We start from the raw sequence: 23256 nt of genomic DNA, 5'->3' as shown, positions 1-23256 counted from the left end.
CAACCCGCTTCCGCTACTTCAGGAATGCGCATCCGGTCAGAGCGCGCTTTATCTCTGACTTCACCTCCGTCTCTCTTGTTATGGTGAGGGACGCCCAGTGGAAACAACAACAGCTACCTGTCCGCGGGTTTTCTGTGTTTAAACCCGACCTAAACTCTAAATCAAGCCGTTACCTGGACTCGAGATGGAAATATCCACGGAGGCGGAAGATGGAGAACGCAGGTAAACAAAAACATTAACATCTAACAGTTACAGCAGACCTGAGTTCTACAGCTAGACTCACAGCTCTAGTTATGGTGCTAAATTAAATAGTTTTATCATCTCATACTTTTGTATATATGTATTTAAGAACATTTAAATGATATATGTATACACTAAAATTCTTGTTTGCGAAGATAATTTCGAGCTAGCCGGCTAGTGCGTTTGGACATCCTACTATGGCGAAGACTTCGCTAATGAATATTAATTACGCCACGGTACTATTGCCCACAAAGCGTCTCATCTGATTGGCCGAGCTGTGTATGTTATTATGTAAGCAGGGGAATCAACCAATGGGAGGCTTGGCGCTCGCGGAAGCGTTCTGTGTCTTGATTAATATTAATGAGACTCGACTTCACTATAGTGGGATTCTGTATCGTATGTTCTAGCAGCTTTAGACTTACAGCGAATAACAACAGTCTTGTACACGCTCACATTTAGCTGGTAAATAGCAGATGTAAGCGCGAAATTTCATTTTAAGCTGTTACTTTTTGTGTGTGTTGTTTGCTCCTGCGAGCTGACTTAAGTTAGCATGAAAGGTCATAACAGAAACTCTCGTTATTGTGACTCATAACTCAGTTTTATGATCTTCTGAAACATTTAACACCTATGAACTGGTGTGACTGTAACACAGCAAATATGTAAAATAAAAGCAATAATTCAACTACAATGCAGTAGACATTAGGGAAGCAAAACAGCTTCCTTTAAAACATCAAGAATGCAAAACAGACACACACACACTCAAATGAACTGATATGGCTATAACCATGTAGCCAAAACAAGTCATCAGACCCTGAAGAATTAAGCTCTGATGTACATATACCTTTTTATGGAGTTGTAATGTTGTGTGTAACACAATGCTTTCTCTGTGTTCAGGTGTGACTGTAGTAATACACTGGTTTTTGAGAAGTGGGACAAAACGGGGTGCAAAATTGAAAATAAAAAATAAAATAAAACCTTGTATTCAGACACATTAAGCTACATTCATGTATCTTATATGTACTAAGCTGCTGAACTATGCTTTAATACAACCTCCCAAATGTTCTCTTTTTTTTAACAAAATGTGCTTTTTACCTTGAACTGTGTAATATAATTGCAATTTTATCTTTAACAGCATTCAAGATGTTTTTAACATTTCAAAACACATTCTCGTGTTAGTAGACAGATCACACTTTCACATATGACCAACAATTCCTCAACAAATATATATATCATAATGAAATATTATCAAAATATTCAACTGACGGAGTTGACACATCTGATGGTGGTGACAAAAACCTGAATTTGTAGTCTCTTTAAGAATTTTCTCAAGAAATTTATTTTTGTAATCAATTAATTACTGCATGAAAAGAAACACAACAAACAGTGAGTATGCTATTGTTTATAAAACCGAACTCCTTGCTACGTTTCTGGACGTTGATCGTGTTTATTACATTGCTGTCTATGGGAGGGTCAGAGAGCTGTCAGAATGCATAAAAAAATCTTAATTTGTTTTCCGAAGACGAACGAAGCTTTTACGGGTTTGGAACGACATGAGGGTAAGTGATTAATGACACAATTTTAATTTTGGGGTGGAGTAACCCTTTAACCAATGCAGTCAGAGCCGGAAAGAGAATTGATTAGTTAATCTTCCGAGTCTTCGGGTTTGAGTCGTTTGTTCATCACGTGACAGACCTATAAGCTTAACCTATTCAGTCTGAGCCGGAAAGAGAATTGATTAGTTAATCTTCCGAGTCTTCGGGTTTGAGTCGTTCGTTCATCACGTGACGGCCCCATTAGTTTAACCTATTCAGTCTGAGCCGGAAAGAGAATTGATTGGTTAATCTTCCGAGTCTTCGGGTTTGAGTCGTTGTTCATCACGTGGCCCCATTAGCTTAATCTATTCAGTCTGAGCCGGAAAGACAATTGATTAGTTAATCTTCCGAGTCTTCGGGTTTGAGTCGTTCGTTCATCACGTGACAGACCCATTAGCTAAACCTATTCAGTCTGAGCCGGAAAGAGAATTGATTGGTTAATCTCTCGAGTCTTCGGGTTTGAGTCGTTCGTTCATCATGTGACAGACCTATAAGCTTAACCTATTCAGTCTGAGCCGGAAAGAGAATTGATTAGTTAATCTTCCGAGTCTTCGGGTTTGAGTCGTTCGTTCATCACGTGGCGGCCCCATTAGTTTAACCTATTCAGTCTGAGCCGGAAGAGAATTGATTAGTTAATCTTCCGAGTCTTCGGGTTTGAGTCGTTCGTTCATCACGTGACGGCCCCATTAGTTTAACCTATTCAGTCTGAGCCGGAAAGAGAATTGATTGGTTAATCTTCCGAGTCTTCGGGTTTGAGTCGTTTGTTCATCACGTGACGGCCCCATTAGCTTAATCTATTCAGTCTGAGCCGGAAAGACAATTGATTAGTTAATCTTCCGAGTCTTCGGGTTTGAGTCGTTCGTTCATCACGTGACAGACCCATTAGCTAAACCTATTCAGTCTGAGCCGGAAAGAGAATTGATTGGTTAATCTCTCGAGTCTTCGGGTTTGAGTCGTTCGTTCATCATGTGACAGACCTATAAGCTTAACCTATTCAGTCTGAGCCGGAAAGAGAATTGATTAGTTAATCTTCCGAGTCTTCGGGTTTGAGTCGTTCGTTCATCACGTGGCGGCCCCATTAGTTTAACCTATTCAGTCTGAGCCGGAAGAGAATTGATTAGTTAATCTTCCGAGTCTTCGGGTTTGAGTCGTTCGTTCATCACGTGACGGCCCCATTAGTTTAACCTATTCAGTCTGAGCCGGAAAGAGAATTGATTGGTTAATCTTCCGAGTCTTCGGGTTTGAGTCGTTTGTTCATCACGTGACGGCCCCATTAGCTTAATCTATTCAGTCTGAGCCGGAAAGACAATTGATTAGTTAATCTTCCGAGTCTTCGGGTTTGAGTCGTTTGTTCATCACGTGACGGCCCCATTAGCTTAATCTATTCAGTCTGAGCCGGAAAGACAATTGATTAGTTAATCTTCCGAGTCTTCGGGTTTGAGTCGTTCGTTCATCACGTGACAGACCCATTAGCTAAACCTATTCAGTCTGAGCCGGAAAGTTTTGTTAACCTATTCGGTTTTGTCCCATGTCTCAAGATTTCAAAAACTGACACTTCAAATCAACAAAAAAACTAAACCTTTACAAAAAGTTGTCTTTGAGAATGTCTAAATATATATCTAAACCCACAACTTAATAAATTAGATGAATTATAGAATTTATAGGCCTTTTACATAAAGCTATATAGGAATCTATGGGCTAAACCAGGAATCCTCAAATCCGGGCCTCGAGATCCACTTTCCTGCAGAGTTTAGCTCTAACCCTAATCAAACACACCTGAGCATGCCAATCAACGTCTTCAGGATCATAAGAAAATCACAGGTAGGTGAGTTTGATCAGGGTTGGAGCTAAACTCTGCAGCGCATTGGCCCTCCAGAGAAAGATTTGAGGAACCCTCTCTACTGCTGAATGTACTAAGTTGAAATTTGGTATATTTAAAATAAATTACCTTTGAATGTAATATAACACTACAGTTAAAATATAATGAAATACTTTACATGTGCTTTAGTATGTTGGTCAACGCATTAAAGTAAGTATACTTTTATAAAGCACGGTAAGTTTATTAAAACTTTATTACTTAAAATGTATTTCAAAGCAAACCTTAAGTACACTTAAGTGGCCTTTATTTTTCTGTAATTAATATACTTGTAAAAGCAATTTACATGTGCTTTCTTCAGATGGGAACACTGGAAGCTTCTGTCTAATCTGAAGACGACTGTTGAAGGGCTGCTGTCCACCAACAACCCTAACGTGTGGTCCCGCTACGGGGGTCTTCAGCGCCTGCACAAGGACATGAATAACATCCTGGGCCACGGCCTCAAACACGAACAGGTGTGGAGGAACATGAGGGTTTTTCTTTAAAGTACCTAGAATATCCTGTGGTGACGGCAAGAATGTGTTTAAAACAACAGCCTGATTTACCAGGAACCATTAGACTCAAATAAGCTCTGTGGCTAATCAGACGAGGAAGAGTGTTTTTAAGTTTCGTTACTACTTTGTTTTACTTTTTGTACCTAACTGGAGATAAGAAATGGCCTCTGGCCTTTCCAACAAAGAAAATATTGTGTTCGTTTATAGATTAACGTCATGAAACCTACATCAGGATTATTATACACTGCTGGCCAAATGTTTCTGGTCGGTAAGATTTTATTAATTTTTTTTTAACGTTTTTGAAAAAAGTCTCTTCTGCTCACCAAGGCTGCATTTATTTGATCAGGAAAGCACTAAAACTGTAATGTCGTGAAATATTGTTACAATTTATAATACATTTTTTTTGTTATATTGTAAAATATTTTATTCCTGTGATGCAAAGCTGAATTTTCAGCATCATTACTCCAGTCTTCAGTGTCACATGGCCACATTTGAAAATATGTAAAAACAGAAAATAGTTATTTTAAATTGTAATACTATTTCACAATATTACTGTATTTTTACTGCATTTTTTTGATCAAATAAATTCAGATTTGGTGAGCACAAGAGACCTTTTTCAAAACCCGGCAGTGTTTTTGTTTGAAAATCTCTTTTTTATGTTTAAAAGTCAGCATTAAATAGAAATGCATATCTTTTTTTCTAAATGCACTTTATTAGTTTTACTGTGAATTGAGCATGTCATTTTTTTAATTTACATATGACAATCGGTGAATAAACCATGTAGAGATTGAATATTCAAGTAGTTTATTCGTTTTCTATCCCTGAATGTAAAAATGAAGCTGAATTCTTGATTTTTAAAAATAAATTGTTTGATCAAATGAAAAGCGAAAAAATTTGACACTTTTTATTTATTTTTTTCAGATTTCAATATTAAATAAAAACAAAAAATTATTGAATGGAAGATGCACTGATTCATGACTCAATCTTCTGTTGCTTCAATTTCATCACAAAAATGTTTTATTTGTTATTTTTACAAATAAAATTATAAAATACCCTTTTTTTATTTTTACTTGACTTTATAGATAAACCTTTGTCAGTCAGATGCCAATCAAATGACAAACAACTGCTGCTTCATTTTACTTTAAATAGAAATTTTACTATAATTTGTATTTATAATTTCAGATCTCTATTTTTAGACATTTGTTGTTGTTGTTTAAATGTAACTTTTTTTTGTTTTATTTAAATACTTACTATGAATTGTTATGAATAACAGTGTTGTCAAGCAGAGAAGTGACCAAACATATTTTTAATGTATGAATCATTACGCTGTGGTACAAGATCTAATTTGGTTATTTTGTTTTGCAGATTTACTATAAACAAAAAGACTACTGGCGTTTCGTGTGGTGTGTGCGGTATCTCTGTCCTCATCTCGCCTGTCATGTAGAACAGGTATTTGTCAGTCCAGTGAATATTTCCCACGTGAAGCTTGTTTTGACACCTTCAGTGAGATTTTTGACTCCTTGTTCTCTCTCTCTCTCAGTTCAGTCAGCTGGAGCCGGTGTTGAGCAGTAGTGTTCAGAGTTTCGGTGAGGGTTATAAAGCCGAGCGTTGGCTTCTACACAGTCTCCAAGGTCACATCTTATCTGCCCAGCTCAAACCGCTGCTGCAGCATAAGACAAATACACAGAAATATTACAATGGTAACTCAACATCCACCAAACCTTTAGCATCTTCACTTATGTATACGGTATTCCTGTGTGTGATAATGTTGTTGGTTGTCTCTTCTGTAGACAGGGCCTTCCTGTTGAGTGAACCACACGTGTCTGCCATGTTCCAGTGTCTGGAGGCCGTAGAGCAGAATAACCCTCGACTGCTGGCTCTCATAGACACCGGCAGGGTGAGAAACTTGACGTCCTGGTAGAAGTAGTCTGTAGTTGATTCATATTAGTAAGGTTTTTTCTACATTGTGACTCCAGAGGATGTGATTAAGCATAACAAAGAAGATAAATGTTTTTCCTGGTCTTTGTTGAATCCAAACAGTGATGGAAACTCGTGTCTGAGACCCAGGCTTAAAGTTATAGTTCACCCAAAAATGAAAATCCTGGCATCATTTACTCACCCTCAAGTTGTTCCAAACCTGTATGAGTTTCTTTCTCATGCTGAACATAAAAGAAGATATTTTGATGAATTGGGGTAACCAGACAGTTTATTGGGTGAACTGTCCCTTTAAGTCACAAATCAATATTAACTCGGTTTGTAAATAATTGACTTGAGACTTTTTTAGAAGTGTTGGTATGATTAATTAAAATTAGAACTGTCAATCGATTAAAATTCTTAATCTTAATTACGCAATGTTGCGATTTAATTAATCGCAATTTAGTTGCTCATCAATTTTGGCTGAGAAATCACTCCCTAAAAGATAATTTAAAGTCATTATTATCTTAATTAAGAAAAGCATGAAATAAATATTACAAAAAAGCTAATAAAAACACTTTCTGTTAATTGAAATAAAGCTAAAGTAAAATGTAAATATTAGATGAAAAACTGAACGAAAGTTTTAAATGTTGCCGTGGCAACTAACTTAATTACTAAAGATATGATAAAGTTATAATACTTAAGTTCTAAAATTACTAACCGAAATAAAACTAAAATTGAAGTAGAAGTAAAAACTTATCAAAAATAACAAAAGCTATTTTAATATTAATAAAACAATAAGCATATCAAAAAATAAAAGCTAATTTAAAATCTTATTCAGAATTCAATATCATCTTTTTTTTTTTTTTTGGCTGTGGAAGCACAATTTTAACTTCGGTGATATTATGTTATGTATAATTTAAAAGACTTTTCATTTATAATTCTGGGATTAGGTGATTTTGTTGGGCTGCAGTGTGTAGTTTGGTTTTTGTCCAAACACTCCAAGCATTGACGCACCTAACATGTGCAGCAGTGACCCTGCAGTGTAAAATAAAACTGCTTTGGCAATATAAAAGGTTTTAAATTTCCTTCACTGGTAGGAATTCATTTGTTTGGGTTTATAGAGGCCAAAGTCCATAGAAAGCTTTTGTAATAAGCTGAGAAGGGTTTAATAATGTGAGGTCCTCGGAAGTCTTTACACCAGAAAACAGTTCCCTTCATAAACCTGTCCTGTGAAATGTGTATTTTTAGGATAACAGTCAGTGTTTGTTTGTCCATGATCTCATCTCACACACTTGGTTGTTATCTCACTGAATGTCTGGCCCAAATTCCTCTTTTCACACTTTCATTGATCTTTCCAATAAACATCTTTCCTATCAGATGAGACCATTGACCAAGATCAATATATGCGATAAAGAAATAAGTAGTTTTGAGAACGAAAACACCTTAGACAGGAATACAAACATGTTTTATTGCATTTTACGATTATGAGTTATTATAAATGATTATGTAAATGTAGGTTAGTTGAACTGTTGACATGTTTAAAGCTAAAGCATGTTTAAAGTCCTTTTAGCCTCTTCTGATAGATACCATAACTACATCAGCTTACTTCAGTTTAACTTGGTTAAACTGTTGACATGTTTATAGCTAGATAGCAACCTAAAATACAGTTTTTAAGGGGTCAGGGTTTGGCTGGTTAGCATAGCCCTTTAGCCTTTGCTAGTAGATACCATAACTATACCAACTTACTTCGGTTTAACATAGTTAGCTAACTAAAGTACAGTTTTTAAGGCGTCATGGTTTGGTTAGCATAGCCCTTTTAGCTTCGTATGGATACCATAACTACATCAGCTTAATTCAATATAACTTGGTTAAACATATCAAAATGTTTATAGCTAGTTAGCTAGCTAACTAAATAACATCCAGTTTTCCAAGGGGTCATGCTTAGACTGGTTAACATAGCCCTTTCAGCCTCTGCTGGTAGATACCATTGTTAACATAGTTTATAGCTAGCTAGTTAACTAATTAGCTAAATAACATCCAGTTTTTCAAGGGGTCATGGTTTGGCTCGTTAGCATAGCCCTTTTAACCTCTGCTGGTAGATAGCATAACTACACTATACCATCTGACTTCAATTTAAGTTAAACTGTCAACATGTGTCTAGCTAACGAACTACGTAACATCCAGTTTTCAATCGGTCTTGGTTGACTGGTTAGCATAGCTTATTTAGCCCCTGCTGGCAGATAACATAACTACACCATTTTCAATACAAGTTCATTAAAATGTCAGCATGTTTATAGCTAGCTAGCTAGTTAAATAGCATCCAGTTTTTCTAAAGGTCATGGTTTGGTTGGTTAGCATAGCCCTTTTAGCCTCTGTATTATAACTACACCATCTTACTACATTGTTGGCCTTCACTGAAACCATGCATTTCTACATGCTGGTATGTAAATTTCTTCTGTCTCTTTTGTCTTCAAAGCTTTCGCATGTGAAAGAGTCTCCGTTTGGTTTGCTGAAGAGTCAGAGTTTGTGTTTGCTTCCTGGGGCCACTGGAATTTGGAGGCCTGCGGACAATTCAGACTCCCGTCGGCTCACCACGTCCCAGAGCTGCCTTACAGAGATTCCCAACACCCCACTCTCCAAGAGCAGCTCAGGTCAGCAGGTTTCAGAGAACAACAGGCCGCTCTGTGGCTCCATTACCATGCTAAATGCTTGCCTTGTTTACACACAAAATGTCCCAGAAAACAGTATGTTATTTGGCAAGAAAACTAGCGATGGAAGGTGGGCAGTTAGCAATGCTTGCGTTGAAGAAATGTGACCGTTATTTGGTATCACAGTGCATCTCTTTGTTTGTCGTCAAGATGTCACTCCATCCAGCAGCACTCAGGGAGCTCCATGGGTGTGTGGTAAAGGAAACCAGGACGCAGGAATCCCCCAGATCTCCTTCACTGAGCCTGCCTCAACCGCTCTGCCCGAGATCCGGGATTGTGTGGAAGCGGATCTGGATGACGGCCCGGAATACCTGGCTATCGGTAATCTGGGGAAGCACAAACGGCGCGACTCGTCCAGCTCCACTCAGAGCAGTGAACACATGGGGACTCAGGGCGATGCCCACACTCCTTTGGCTCCGCCCCCGCCGCGCCGCTGCTCCTTCTCAGAGGCTCAGAGAACCACGGGGCGGAGCTCGAGGGGCCACATCCGGTCTCTGTCTGACACGGGCGTCACGCAGAAGCAGAAAAATGGTGCGTACAAACAGTTCTTTGGAACACAGGCCTTGTCAAAACTAACTAAAAGTAGCAAAACTACTAACGAAGCAACATTTATTAGTGTAAAAGCCTGTTTATGCCGAGGACATTAACTATAAGGATAACTGTATGAGAATAGCAACATCCACGCCACAGCTATATCGATAATGGCACAAAGGAACGATATGGTTGGAATCACTTTCAGAACAATTTTTTTTCTAGCTATATAGTAAAATACTTGAAAAAAAGTCTGCACGCTCTCATATGCGAGAGAAAAGCAGTTTACTGAAAAAACAAAGCACCAAGGCAAACGTTTCAGTCACATGTGACCTTTTTCAGTGCCAAGCATGTTTGCCTTGGTGCCTTGTTTCTTCAGTAAATTGCTTTTATCTCACATTTGATAGTGTGCAGACTTTTTTCAAGGATTTTACTTTTGGGAACTTTTTTGGTCTATGCACTTCGGTTGGATTGTTTTGAAGGCTTTTTCCATTTTTTTTTTCCTTGCTATTGAACAGTAAAAACTTCAATCATAATCCACCCGATTTAAGAGGTTGAGCATTTAAAGTGAAAATGTCCAAAAAAATGTATATTTTATGTAAAATAAATATTTAACAAAATATTGTGGAATCTAAAAATGGTGTAAAGTCAAAGCCACACGTCTAAGTTATGTTCCAAATTTGAAGTTGACATTACAAAAATTGAGGTTCCTATCAGGTTTTGTTTATAGCAAAAATAGCCACCGGTTGACAACCAAACAATTTAAAAAAAAAAATTTTCTCAACATAACCACCAAAATTTGTCAAGATTATAAAAAGTTTTGATTATAAAATGTTGTAGTAAATTTTGTAATATGACACTTAACACTGCCCACTAGGGGGAGGAGCCCGCTGAAAGGTTTTAAAGTACCATTATCATGGTAACGCAAAGTCCGATTTCAAAATGGTTTCCACAAGATGAGTTTTGAGTGTTTAAGCTGTCAAATTATATAAAATTTAAAATTGATCCTATTTACTTTCTTAATATTTAAAAAATTGCAATATTACATTAAAACGTAAAATGTTTCGGTCATGTTTCACCTAAAAATACATCAGATTATGAAAGTCAAATTGACTGTTCGCTCACTTTAACTGATCTATAATGTTAACTAGCTTGATTTTAATTGAAAAATATGGCATTCCCATACACGTCTTCAATAAAAAAAATATATATTTAAAAACAGATCTCCAAACCTTGCTTCTTGCTGTTGTATCTCTTGTGCTCTTTGGTCTTGCTGTGGATCAGGGTGATAGTTTCTCTGCTTCAACTCTATTTTTCTCTTTTTCTTCTCTGTATGGAAAGGAGGGAATCACAGGAAAATCACCATTATTATTGAGGACCCCGTCGCAGGTTTGCAGTGCCGTGGTGCTGCATCTTGTCCACCCCTCCATTTCTGTTACCCATGCATGATTCACTGTTGCTTTTTATTTTGTTTCTTTTTTTTTTTCTTCAGCTTTTGGCATCGTTTGTCAAGCTGTTGCACAACATTCCTGTCCTGTGCCATTCCATTTGCTCTTAGTGAAATTTTACACAGTTGTGCCTGGAAAGTTTTTAATATTTCATTTTTCTCAGTTTCCTTTTAGTCTTTTCTGTTTTTTGGCCATTATGTTATCAGTTATAAACGTAGATCTACATGTAGAGTTTCTGTTGTGTAGATCTAAATTTTCATCAATGTTTATCATGGATCAGATCCTGAACCAGGAAGACGCATTTGTTATCTTCCTTATCCTAATATCATGTATTTGTGTTTAATTCGTATCATGTTTTTCTGTATTTCCCAGAGTCTGTTGCAGCTACACCAATTTCAAAGAGCTGTGGTCCTTTCTCACCCCAGAGCAGCGACAGCAGTACCAGCAGTTCCATTTATATGGAGTCTAGTGAGTGAATTTATCTTTCGTCTTTCTTTGGGTCAATGACATGATGCTTTCTATCTATTAATTTATTCAAAAATACATTAAAAATGCAATTCATGCTTACAATGACCTAAATACACTACTTCTTTGAAGAGCATGTTTTTATTTAAAATTTTGTTTGATATTTTTTGTGAGCATAAAGTAAAAATTTAAGGGTGGTACAAATGTTCTGATGTTATGACGAAGGAATATAGTAAAACAGTCAAAAATGTATTAACATTTTTGTTTTATTTATTTAATATTCTTTAAATAAAATACATTTAACACAACTACTTTAGTGCTTGTTAATATTTGAAAAATGTTTGCCTTCAAAAGTAATGTGGTACAAACAACATGCTGAAACATTTGACATTTGATTTTAATGACAGCAAGATTAGTTCGTTGTAAAATGTCATTTGGTACAATTGTACTGATATTGTAATGAAGAGAGAATTGAAAAAAAAAATGAATAAAGGAGTTTGACATTAAATTTTTTATATAAAAATTATTTGAACACAGCTGTTTACTGCTTATTTAAAAATGTTTGTCCAATTAATCAAAGTCATGTGGTGCAACATGCAGAAATATGCAGGGGAAAACAGTTTCTTAAAATATAAAATAATTTGACCTTTATATGATGGCAAAATTAATTGAGGTTATAAAATGTCATGTGGTACAACTGTCCTGATATCATAATGAATAATGAAAAAAGTTCTTTTTTAAAAAAAATATTGTATCACAACTAAATTTAAAAAAACTTATGTCCATCTTATCAAAGTCATGTGGTACGACTAAAAGTCTCACAGTACAACCTACATACTGAAATATGACAAAAAAACAATTATCTTAAAATAACAGATAATGACCTTTTTTATGATGGTAAAATCAGTTCTGGTTGTAATATGCCATGTGGTGTGACTTCCAAAAAGCTGATATTTCTTATTTAATAATTTTCTGATATTTGTTAAAAAATGTTTTACTTAAAAAAAAAAAAAAAAAAAAAAAAATATATATATATATATTTAAAAACCTTTTTGAAAATAATGATTAAGACTCATTACACTCACATGTATTTGAGGTGTAAGGAAAAAAATACTACTTTTCACTTGATGGTTACACCACATGACATTTTTGTCGAAAAATAAAGTTTTTTGTTCCAAAACCATACGAAACAAACATGAATACAAAGTGCACATTTCTACGTTTCTAACTAGATTTTGTTTTCTTCATCATGGACACTTGCATATTTTATCAAATTATATTAAAATAATCATAATCTTAAATGTGCCTTAATGCTTACTTGCAGACGGCAGCCAGTACAACAGTATCCCAGACGGATTGTTCCGCAGACCGTCCGAGGGTCAGAGTCTGATCAGCTACCTCTCCGAGCAGGACTTTGGCAGCTGTGCTGATTTGGAAAAGGCAAGCGCAAACTCCTCGCTGCACTCAGCGTCTCATATATGGTGTTCATAACTTACATTCATATCCCATCTCCGCAGGAAAATGCCCACTTCAGCATCTCGGAGTCTCTGATCGCGGCCATCGAGCTGATGAAGTGTAACATGCGTAGGCCGGTGGAGGAGGCCGAGGAAGAGGGCGACAGCGACTCGGAAATCCAACAGCTCAAACAGAAAATCCGTCTGCGCAGACTGCAGATACGCAGCACGCAGATAAAGCCGCCGGTCTCCTCTAATAACCGTAAGACTGAGGCGTTTGCAATCAGGAGGGAAATTAAATGTAAACAGGATGTGTGCAATGGATATTTATTGCTTTTTTTCCACAGAAGCCCCATCTGTGGATAGTGGCGGTTCACGGAGGAGCTCCCAGGATTCCTTTCACCCCTCTGACTCTGGCTCGGATAGAGATGTGGAGGATATCGAGCTCAAAGGTAGGAGCTCCAGACAGAAAGTCTGACCTCATTCCCGCTTGTGATCGTATAATCATCCTCACGATTGCCTTCATTACCCATAATGCCATGTGATGAGAAATGTGTTTGCATCCCAATCACATGACTGATTTCTAACTGATTATGCTTATTTTTGATCCCTAATTTGTAACTTTGAATCACGTTTTTTTTTTTCTTTTTTTTTTTTTCTTGATTTATTTGTGTGTTTTAGCAGGAAAGAGCAGAATAGTCATTGCAGGTGTTGTTATTCTTAATACGTTAGACTTCAGAATGCAAATCAATGTGAAATCAACATTAACACTGTTTACGTTTACACACGTTTACATACCAAAACTTTTAAAACGTGGGAGTAGATGGTGTTTTAGGAAGTGAGATGTTCACTCTAATTCTGGGTGGATAAAGTTTTGTTTATGTGGTTAAAAATCTTGTTGCATTTAGAAATGTCATATTACTGTATTGAAAAGGATACTATTAACCTTCATAATGTGACATTTCAAAGAATTATTGAAATGTTTAGCTAGAAATAATGTATTGTGGGACTTATGGGTAATATTTATAAAATGTGTTGCTAAATTTTAATAAAACATAAGAGTCATATTGTGCAACCAAAAAGTCATTTGGTACAACCAACATGCTGAAACGCACATAAAAACTACATAAATTACTCCTGGTTGTAAAAAGTCATGTGGTGCAACTGTCCTGATATAATGAATAAAGAATGTCATAATATGACACATTTCAAAGAAATATGTGGCTAGAAATAATGTATTTTGATTCGTATAGATGAAATATCCCAAAATTCTCAATCACTTTTTAATAAAACATAAAAAAAATGTTTTTTTTTTGGATAATGAACAAAGTAGAGATATTTGTTCATATTGATAAAGATCAACACATATCTGCAAATGTTTGTACTAAAATATTTTACGTATTTTTACAACATAAAATGTAACAGATTTAGAACATTTGTAATATATATAAACTACACTTTTTAAGGTTGGGGTCAGTAGGATTTTTTTTAAAATATAAAAATATTATAAGACAGTACATTTTATGACAGTAAATACTTTTATAATGTTACAGGCTTCTGAACTTTTTATTCATCAAAGAAGAAACCAGTTATTTTAAACTGTAATAATATTTCACTATATTACTCTTTTTGCTATATTTTGATCAAATAAATGCAGCCTTAGTGAGCAAAAGAGACTTTAACATTACCCAAAACTTTATGATTGGTTGTGTATGTTTTTAAAATATTTTTTTACATTTAAAATGTATATAAAAAATTAATATTGTTATAATTTAAATAAAAATTAAATATCATTTTTGAATAATGTGCAGTTTCTGCATTGATGAATGGTGACCAGGACATTTATTAAGTAGATGAGGCCCGTTTAGATTTCCTGTTGTCTTTATAACCTGTACGACACCAGAATCGGCGTCTGGTTGAGGATACAGTCTCTGGTCTCTGTCTCTCAGATGGCAGTGATGGTCAGTCCCTGCTGGCGGTGTCTCAGAGTGGCCTGTCCCTGTCACTCGCGTCCCTCTTCTCAGGTACCAGAGACAGATAAAGAGAAAGAGAAAGGGAAGCCGTGTGTATTGTCTCACAGCCTTTGCTGCTTGATAGCTATAATGGTGGGATCGGAGGAGTCAGGTGTTTTAGACTCTGTAGCAGTAGTTGCTGGCTGTTCCTGCTTTTTCCTCGGCTTTGCTTGTTCATCCTCTCTCACAAGTGTCCATCCCATGTGTCAATATGCATGTCATATAAACCTCTTGTTTGATGTTGCCGTTTTCTGGCTTTTATTTATGATATGTGCTAATAAACCTGCAACCTTTAGCACTGCTTTGCTGCATTATGATGGGTATGTCTCAACAATTATGCAACATTATTATATAAGAATGGCTTCAATCATGTGCCCTAATCTCTTTTGTTAATATTAATCAGCAAATCGAAAGTTTTCATATCTTAATGCTTCAGTTCATAACCAGTGACATGAATCTTTCTGTTTATCAGCTTGTAATATTAGGACACAGGCCATTTGCGCAATTAATTTGCTTAGTTTTACTAGACATTTTGCCAGACACTTCAATAATAAGAAATATTTTAATAATTAACATTTGCCTATAAAATGTAACATTTAAAATTGTTTATAAATTATACTACATATAATTATTCTATATATATTTATAAAAATGTGTGTAATGTTTAAATATTTGTGATTTTTAAACTTTTATAACTTATAACTTAATTAATTTAGAAATTTATTGTATTGTATTTTCATACACTAACAAAATATGTCACAATATTTTATTATTCAGATTTTTCCAAATATTTTAGGGATGCTTAGTGTTGCTCAGGCAAGCATGGTCTGTTGCTGGTATATAGCTCTTCTTATACAGTAGATCTCATTGGAGAAGGTTTTAACTGTTTTATTCTCATTGTTGTCAGATGCAGACATCAAGCGCAGTGCGTCCGGCAGCAGGTCCTTCCTCTGCTCTGACTCCATGTAAGAACGTCACAAATCTGTCTTTTTGTTTGCTCGATCTTTTTGTGGTTGTAAAGTCCAGTGATTTTGAGTTTTGAATGGTATCCAGAACTGATTTGTGATCTGCTGTAATGTCTGTTTGCTCAGCTCTCCATCAATGCTACAGTCAAACTCAGCAGAATCGGTGGCGATGGGTCTCCTCAGACAGTTTGAGGGCATGCAGCTGCCCGCCGCCTCAGAGCTCGACTGGCTGGTTCCAGAACAAGACGCCCCTCAAAAAGTACCACGACTTCTCTATTTACATCCTTAGGCCTGAAACACACTTTGTGCAAATATGCAGTTTTCTGCGATACTGACAGTATTGGAAAGTACAGTTGATATATTTGTTTAGGCTGTGGCTGTTTGTTTTTTTGTTTTTTTTGCGATATGCTGTTTACACTGTGTAAATGGAATCTACAGCTATTTGCACTGCTAAAATAGCAGGATTTTCTGCTATTTATACTACTTATTGCAAATAGTGGCAATTATCTGAACCTCCGTATTGTAGTACATTATAAAACAGTATGCAATAATAACGTATTGAGTGTAAATTAGTTTTAGGGCAATATCCAATTATATTATATAATGTACTAATTTGCAGAAATCTGAGCATCAGATAAAGCCAGGTTCAAAATTCTTGTTTCGTTTTGATGGCATACTACAGTTAAAGGTTTTGCATTTTTTCTTTTTATCATCTCATAATTAAAAAAAAAAATACTGTCAACAGACAAAAAATAAATTAATTTTCACCATTTTTTTTTTTAGGAATGCAAGCAATGTTACATGAATCAGGCAACTTATGAACAAACGGCTCTGTAAAAAGCTTCAGAATATTAATAGGAATAAATATATAAAATTTGGTATGTGCAAGTGCTGTTGGATAATTCACCCAAAAATGAAAAATACCCCATGATTTATTCTCTCTCAAGCCATCCTAGGTGTATATGACTTTCTTCTTTCAGACGAATACAATCGGAGTTACATTAAAAAATATCCTGGCTCTTCCAAGTTTTATAATGGCAGTGAATGGGTGTCGAGATTTTGAAGCCCAAAAAAGTGCATTCAGCCATCATAAAAAGTGCTCCATATGGCTCCAGGAGGTTAATAAAGGCCTTCTGAAGGGAATTAATGCATTTGTCTAAGAAAAAAAATATCCATATTTAGAATTTTAGAAACTGTAATCTTTAGTTTACACTAAGTGTCATACGCACAAGCTGTTCCATGTGGCTCGAGATTACGGTTGTGGTTATGGAGATTATGGTTTATAAAGTTGTAAATATGGATTATTTCTTACACAAATGCATCAGTTCGCTTTAGAAGACCTTTATTAACCCCTGGAGCCGTCTAGAGCACTTTTTATAATGGATGGATGTACTTTTTTGGGGCTTGAAAATCTTAACAGCCATTCACTGCCATTAAAAAGCTTGGAAGAGCCAGGACATTTTTAAATATAACTCAGATTGTATTTGTCTGGGAAAAAAAAGGTCATATACACCTAGGATGCCTTGAGGGTGAGTAAATCATGGGCTAATTTTCATTTTCGGGTGAACTATCCCTTTAAATCTTTAAAAGAGTGCATTGTAATTAAAATCTCCAGATGCGGATAGATCAAGTGTAATAAAATAAACAATTTGTATCTTTCCTGTTTTCTTACGGACTCAAAACAGCCCAAAATCTCAAAATTTATAAGTGCACGAAAAAGCCTGTAGTGTCTTGCCTCAAATTTTGATTGTAACTGAAAATATCTAAATTTCTGCTAATTTTAGCATTTGTTTTTTGTTGTTGTTTTGTTTTAAAGCTCCTTCCAATACCAGATTCTCTTCCCATTTCACCTGACGACGGAGAACACGCAGACATTTACAAGTTACGCATCCGAGTGCGAGGAAATTTGGAGTGGGCCCCTCCCAGACCACAGATCATCTTCAACATCCACCCTCCTCCAAAGTGAGACCATCTCCATCAGTGTTCAGCTTCATTCCCTTCATGACATGCTTGTGTAACGTATGTATCTCTCCATTGATCTGTCAGGAGGAAAGTGGTGGTGGCCAAACAGAACTACCGCTGCGCCGGCTGCGGCATTCGCATCGATCCAGGTACGAAACACACATGCGTTGTATAAATACAGCTTGATTTCCTTGACTCTGTGGGTTTACGCTGGTGGTTTCTCTGTGCAATAGACTACATCAAGAGGCTGAGGTACTGTGAGTATCTGGGCCGCTACTTTTGCCAGTGCTGTCATGAGAACGCACAGGCCGTCATACCAGGAAAGATCCTCAGGAAGTGGGACTTCAGTAAAAGCTACGTCAGCAACTTTTCCAGGGACTTGCTGGCCAAGATCGCAGGAGATCCGCTCTTCAACCTGAACGACATCAACAGCAGCCTGTACAAGAAAGTCAAAGCCCTGGAAACAGTGCGCGTACGTTACACAGTCTCATGACCGTAATAGTGGCTTCTTTTTAAGCTCCTCTTTAAGAATTGATGCATCAATTTAGTTGAATTTACTAGTTTTGTATTAATAGTGTGATGATAATATATAAATATTAATATAATACAATAATATAATGATGTATAACATGGAATATAAAAAAATTATATAAAATAAAATAGATACATAAAAATAACGGTAACACTTTACAATAAGGTTCATTAGTTAACATTAGTTAACAACATTAGTAAACATGAACTAAGAATGAACAATACTTCTACAGCATTTATTAATCTTAGTTAATGTTAATTTCAGCATTTACTAATGCATTATTAAAATCACGAGTTGTGTTTGTTAACATTAGTTAATGCACTGTAAACTAACATGAATAAACAATGAACAACTCTATTTATTCATCTTTGTTAATGTTAGTTAATGAAAATAGTGTAATAAATGCACTGTTCATTGTTTGTTCTTGTTAGTTAATACATTAACTAATGTTAATAAATGACACCTTATTGTAAAGTGTTACCAAAATAACAAAAATAAAATAAATATAAATACATTTTATATTTATATATTTAAAATGTTAATTTCTCTCTATACTTAAGTAATAGTGTGATATAATATGTAAATATTAATATAATAAAATTACTTAGGATATTTATATCAGGGGTGTAACGATACACGTATTCGTACAGAAAATTTTCGGTACAGGTCTTTTGGTTCGGTACGCATGTGTACCGAAGAAATACAGCGTTATTATAACCACTGCATGAGTGGAACTTAATTAGAAACTTCCAGTTTAATATATTGTTACTTTTGATAAGAAACAAAGTCTCATCTTTCAAATTATGTCCTTTTTTTCAGGAAATTCAAACAATAAATGCCGTTTCGGCGCTCTTTGATGTGGCGCGACAGATCACTTTATAAACGCCTCAGTTCAAATAGCAGCGCGATCATCTCTTCCTCTTTACTACTAGTTTTACATGAAATAAACATGAATGAACATCTCATGTATTCACTCAGTCAGTGTTTCAACAGCGGAAAGACATAAATAAAACAGCTATATTATATAAAATATATATTTTATAATATGTAACAAAATGTAGTTTATATAAATGCACTAAATATATACACTACTATTCAAAAGTTTGAGGTCAGTAAGATATAGTTTTTTTTAACTAATACTTTTATTCAGCGAGGATGCATTAAATTGTTCAAAAGTGACAGTAAAGGCATTTATGTTGTTACTATATATATATATATATATATATATATATATATATATATGTATAGATGTATAGATGTATAGATATATACATATATACAGTCATGTTCATAATCACCCTGGAGTGCTCAAAATTATGAATATGAATGGGAATATACTTCAGAGATATTTTACTCATAAGAATTTCTAGGGGTGCCAATAATTGTGTCCAACGTGTATTTGAGAAACACATTTATTTCATAATGATATTTTCCCCCATTTTAAATTCTTATTATCCAATGAAAGGTTAGATTTAAAAAAAAAAAAAAAAAAAAGATTACCAATGCAAATTAATTTTCACAGCCGCCTTTGATCATATTTACCAAGGGTGCCAATATTTTTGGCCATGACTGGAATTCTGTTTTAAATAACTGTTTCTTTGATGAATAGAAAGTTTAAAAGAACAACATTTAAGTTGCTGAAAATTCAGCTTTGCCATGACAGGAATAAATAATATTTTAAAATGTACTTATTTACTAAAAAAAAGTGGTTGAATTAAGTAAAAACAGTAATATTGTGAAATATTTTTACAGTTTTTTCTTTACTTTTGATCAAACAAGTATTCTTTCAAAAATTCTAAGTATTCTTACCCCAGATTTTTGTACTTCTAATATAATATTTAATGTTTCTAATTGTGATTTGTATTGTTTCATTAAGAATGAATTGACTGTATTACAGGCATTGAGGGAACAGTTGAACCACATGAAGAATCTCTTAAGAACGTGCCGTTTGGCTAAAGAGTGAGTGTTTTTCCTGCACTTTTTCTTCGAGACAGCACTGAAGAGCTCTGCGTCTCAAGTCTCTGTTCTGTTGACAGGGTTCTGGATCAGTTCGACACTCTTCCTGGACATCTGACCGAAGACTTTCACCTGTTCTCTGTCAACGACCTCACAGCTGTCCGCAACGGCTGTCTGGCACCAAAGCTGCGAGATCTGCTGCGCCTCGGCTCCAGCCACGTCAAGGACTGCATGGTGAGGAGACGTTCACACACAGCTTGACAGGACTTACAGAACATTGTGTTTCTTTAGATGTCTGAAATGGGGAGCTGATATTTCATGGTCTAGATTTGCAGTTGATCTAGATTATCAGGTTTATTGGTTCTTCTCTTGTTGTTCTCCCACAGCTCTGCCAGGCCAAGGGCTTCATTTGTGAGTTCTGTGGAAATGACAAGGACATTATCTTCCCTTACGAGCTCAACAAGTGCCTGCGCTGTGAAGGTGAGCCTCTTATTGATTGGCTGATTGATTGATTAATGTTTAATTTGTTTATGCATTTGTGTTTATTTCTGCGTTTTATTTGTTTATTTCTAAATTTATTGTTATTTATTTATAAATCAAAGTATTTTGAATTTAGTTTATTTCTGCATTTATTTCTACGTTTATGTATTTATTTCTTTTTTCTACATGCATTTGTGTAAATACATGTGCATGTAGTAATTTTTTTTATGCATTTGTGTTCGTTTATAAATCAAAGTATTTCAAATTTAGTTTAATTCTGCATTTATTTATACATTTATTTTTTCATTCCTACATTTGTCTACATTAACTTAAATGTATAAATGCATAAACTTATAAATGTTTATTTATAAATTGAATTAGTATTTTAAATGTATTTATACATTTATTTCTGTGTGCATTTATGTACGCATGTATTTATACAATCATTTGTTTATGCATTCATGGATTTATTTATACATTTATGCATTTATATGTATAAATGAATAAAATGTATGCATTTATGTATCTGTTTGTTTATATGCGTTTATACATTTGGTTTTTTTTATTTGTATTTATTCTGCTTTTATTTATACATGTATTTGTTTATTTATACATTTATATATATATTTTTTTGCATTTATTTATACATTGTTAAACTAGAATGTTTTCTTTAGGTCTTTTTCCCATGTTATGGTGGTTGGTTGTAATGGTGTGTTTTTTTTGTTGTTGTGCAGACTGTCATGCGTGCTATCATAAGACCTGCTTTAAGGGAGGGAAGCAGTGTCCTCGCTGTCTGAGACTCGCCGAGAGGAGAGAGCGGATGGCTCGCAAGAACATGGAGGAGCAGGAGGACAGAGAGGAGGACGAGGCCAGCGGGACCTAACACACAACGCCAGTACGATTTCACCAGAGCACAGCGCAGCAGTGAATGTAGTGACTGATATTCAGCCAAACGTTTCTTGATTCCCGTCCCAAATAAGCTGCTCTAAAAGTCCTGCTGACTGCAGCACAATGGATCATTAATGCTAAAGAGTTCTATGTGCAAACAAGCGTTTCTGTTTTTAAGGACTGCCGCCTTCAGACACAAAATCGTATTGTTTTTTTTACTATGTGCCACGTTTTTGTTTGTTTGTTGCCTCCGTCCTTAAAAATCCAATTTATTTTAATCAACAGGCTTTCGAGTCCTGTCGTAAGCTTTTATGTGTAATGTTTTTGTCTGTCTGCTTTTTGTTAGTTATATTTAAGCATATAACTTGTTGTGTGCCTCTTAAATGGCTGCTTGTTTGTATCGATGAGAGACGGAGAAGAGCAGCTGAACTCCAGCGAGTTTTGCACAACCTTTGTTTCGGGAAGTTTCTAGATGTGCCAGGTTCAAGCTTACTGTGTTAAAGATCAAAGCTACTAAAACGGAAGACCTCATTTGTGAAATGCAAGCCAAATTAATTTGTGAAAAATTTGCAAATAAATATTAATTTACTGTACCTTAAGTAAACCTCGAATTTCAAGTAAAACCAATCATTAACAGACATTTACATAAAAATTAAAGCGTAAATTGTCATATTGAACCGAATGCAAGTTCGTGTAAATTATTTTTTGCACTAGTTTGAACAGAAATTCAGTTAGCTTTTTCGTAAAAAAACATTTTAGACCGAAATTTGCTCTGGTTGCATAAATTGTTTTGGTTTTGTGAACATTTTAACCAGAAATATAAATAAAACCAATTTGTAAAACCATTCTTGCGGAAGTTACTTTGAAATTTGTTTTGCTCAAGTTTCACAAATGAGGCCCAATGCTGGTCTTTAATTGTAAATTTGAAGGCCTTTTTGCACCTACAAAAAATGTCACTGTTTTCTGTCCCTTGTTAGACAAAAAATGTCTTGTTGGTTCTTTGATTTGCACTAGTTTGATGTTTGTTTGAACGAGGATTGTATTAATGTTTGAGCCAGAACATCATTCCAACATCTCACATTCGGTCCAAAATCTTTCACAGTGGCCCATACTCGTCCAATGAAGCTACTCACTGAAAAAGATATTTGTACCAAAGTGTTAATTGATTAAAATAGTTTATTACATTGGTATTACAGAATTTCTCTACATCATACATACTGGACCTAAGTTAGTTTGAGTAGTATTTAAAAGAAAATATATTCAAGAGCCCTTTTGTTTGCTGCTGTGAGTATATCTGAAGCAATAACGACCATGTGCTACTCTGCCACAAGCGTTAAATGACTTGAATGTACTGACCTTAAGTATATGAGATTGAATGAATGAACAAACTTGCTTTTGTGTGGTTGCTTCTGAGATCTAATATTAAGTTTTTAATGTTTCATTTGATCCTGCTGATGATGTGTCCACTTGAGTTTATTGTTGTAAAAGTTGCCTTTTTTTATTCAGGGGCTTTTGATGCACTATTTGAGAAGATGTGTATAGATATAATTTCTTATTATGTAAATATATGTAACTGACAATTAAAGATGTTTAGACTGCCTTATTGTTTTGGAGTCATTATTGTATTGTTGTTACACTCAAAACTTTTGGTCTCTGCATTTTTCCATAATCAGATATTGGTTTTGTAATGTCAGATCCACCGATAAATGGTTCAGTTATGCATATCGGTTATCGCC

The 23256-nt window shown here is 35.2% G+C and overlaps 1 protein-coding gene across 3 annotated transcripts; it reads left to right on the top strand.

The window, feature by feature from the left end:
* The first annotated feature begins 28 nt into the window (after positions 1 to 28).
* On the top strand, positions 29 to 23120 carry rubcn (rubicon autophagy regulator). Of its 3 annotated transcripts, XM_058761066.1 has the most exons (22): positions 29 to 222; positions 4010 to 4163; positions 5568 to 5651; positions 5743 to 5902; positions 5993 to 6099; positions 8596 to 8770; positions 8978 to 9358; positions 10700 to 10747; positions 11179 to 11274; positions 12596 to 12711; positions 12789 to 12987; positions 13073 to 13177; positions 14675 to 14749; positions 15645 to 15702; positions 15829 to 15961; positions 17519 to 17664; positions 17749 to 17813; positions 17898 to 18136; positions 20094 to 20155; positions 20233 to 20386; positions 20539 to 20632; positions 21367 to 23120. In XM_058761066.1, the coding sequence occupies exons 1-22, from the start codon at positions 185 to 187 to the stop codon at positions 21513 to 21515; spliced, it is 2838 nt and encodes a 945-aa protein (XP_058617049.1). In that variant the 5' UTR covers positions 29 to 184; the 3' UTR covers positions 21516 to 23120. The 3 variants fall into 3 exon arrangements, with proteins under 3 accessions (XP_058617049.1, XP_058617050.1, XP_058617051.1); XM_058761067.1 differs by lacking the exon at positions 10700 to 10747 and having other exon boundaries at positions 30 to 222; XM_058761068.1 differs by lacking the exon at positions 14675 to 14749 and having other exon boundaries at positions 30 to 222.
* The last annotated feature ends 136 nt before the right edge of the window (positions 23121 to 23256 follow it).

Source organism: Onychostoma macrolepis, chromosome 22, assembly GCF_012432095.1.
Source record: "Onychostoma macrolepis isolate SWU-2019 chromosome 22, ASM1243209v1, whole genome shotgun sequence".
In the NCBI taxonomy this organism is placed as follows: domain Eukaryota; kingdom Metazoa; phylum Chordata; class Actinopteri; order Cypriniformes; family Cyprinidae; genus Onychostoma; species Onychostoma macrolepis.
Note: the sequence above shows the minus strand (reverse complement) of the source record. Positions and strands in the feature narration are given on the sequence as shown.

Bases quoted from the DNA above. Each gene is read 5' to 3' on its own strand.
- rubcn (XM_058761066.1), top strand. From the start codon at position 185: ATGGAAATATCCACGGAGGCGGAAGATGGAGAACGCAG. The intron at 9,359-10,699 runs GTGCGTACAAAC...CTGTATGGAAAG, and splicing joins CACGCAGAAGCAGAAAAATG to GAGGGAATCACAGGAAAATC. The intron at 11,275-12,595 runs GTGAGTGAATTT...GCTTACTTGCAG, and splicing joins TTCCATTTATATGGAGTCTA to ACGGCAGCCAGTACAACAGT.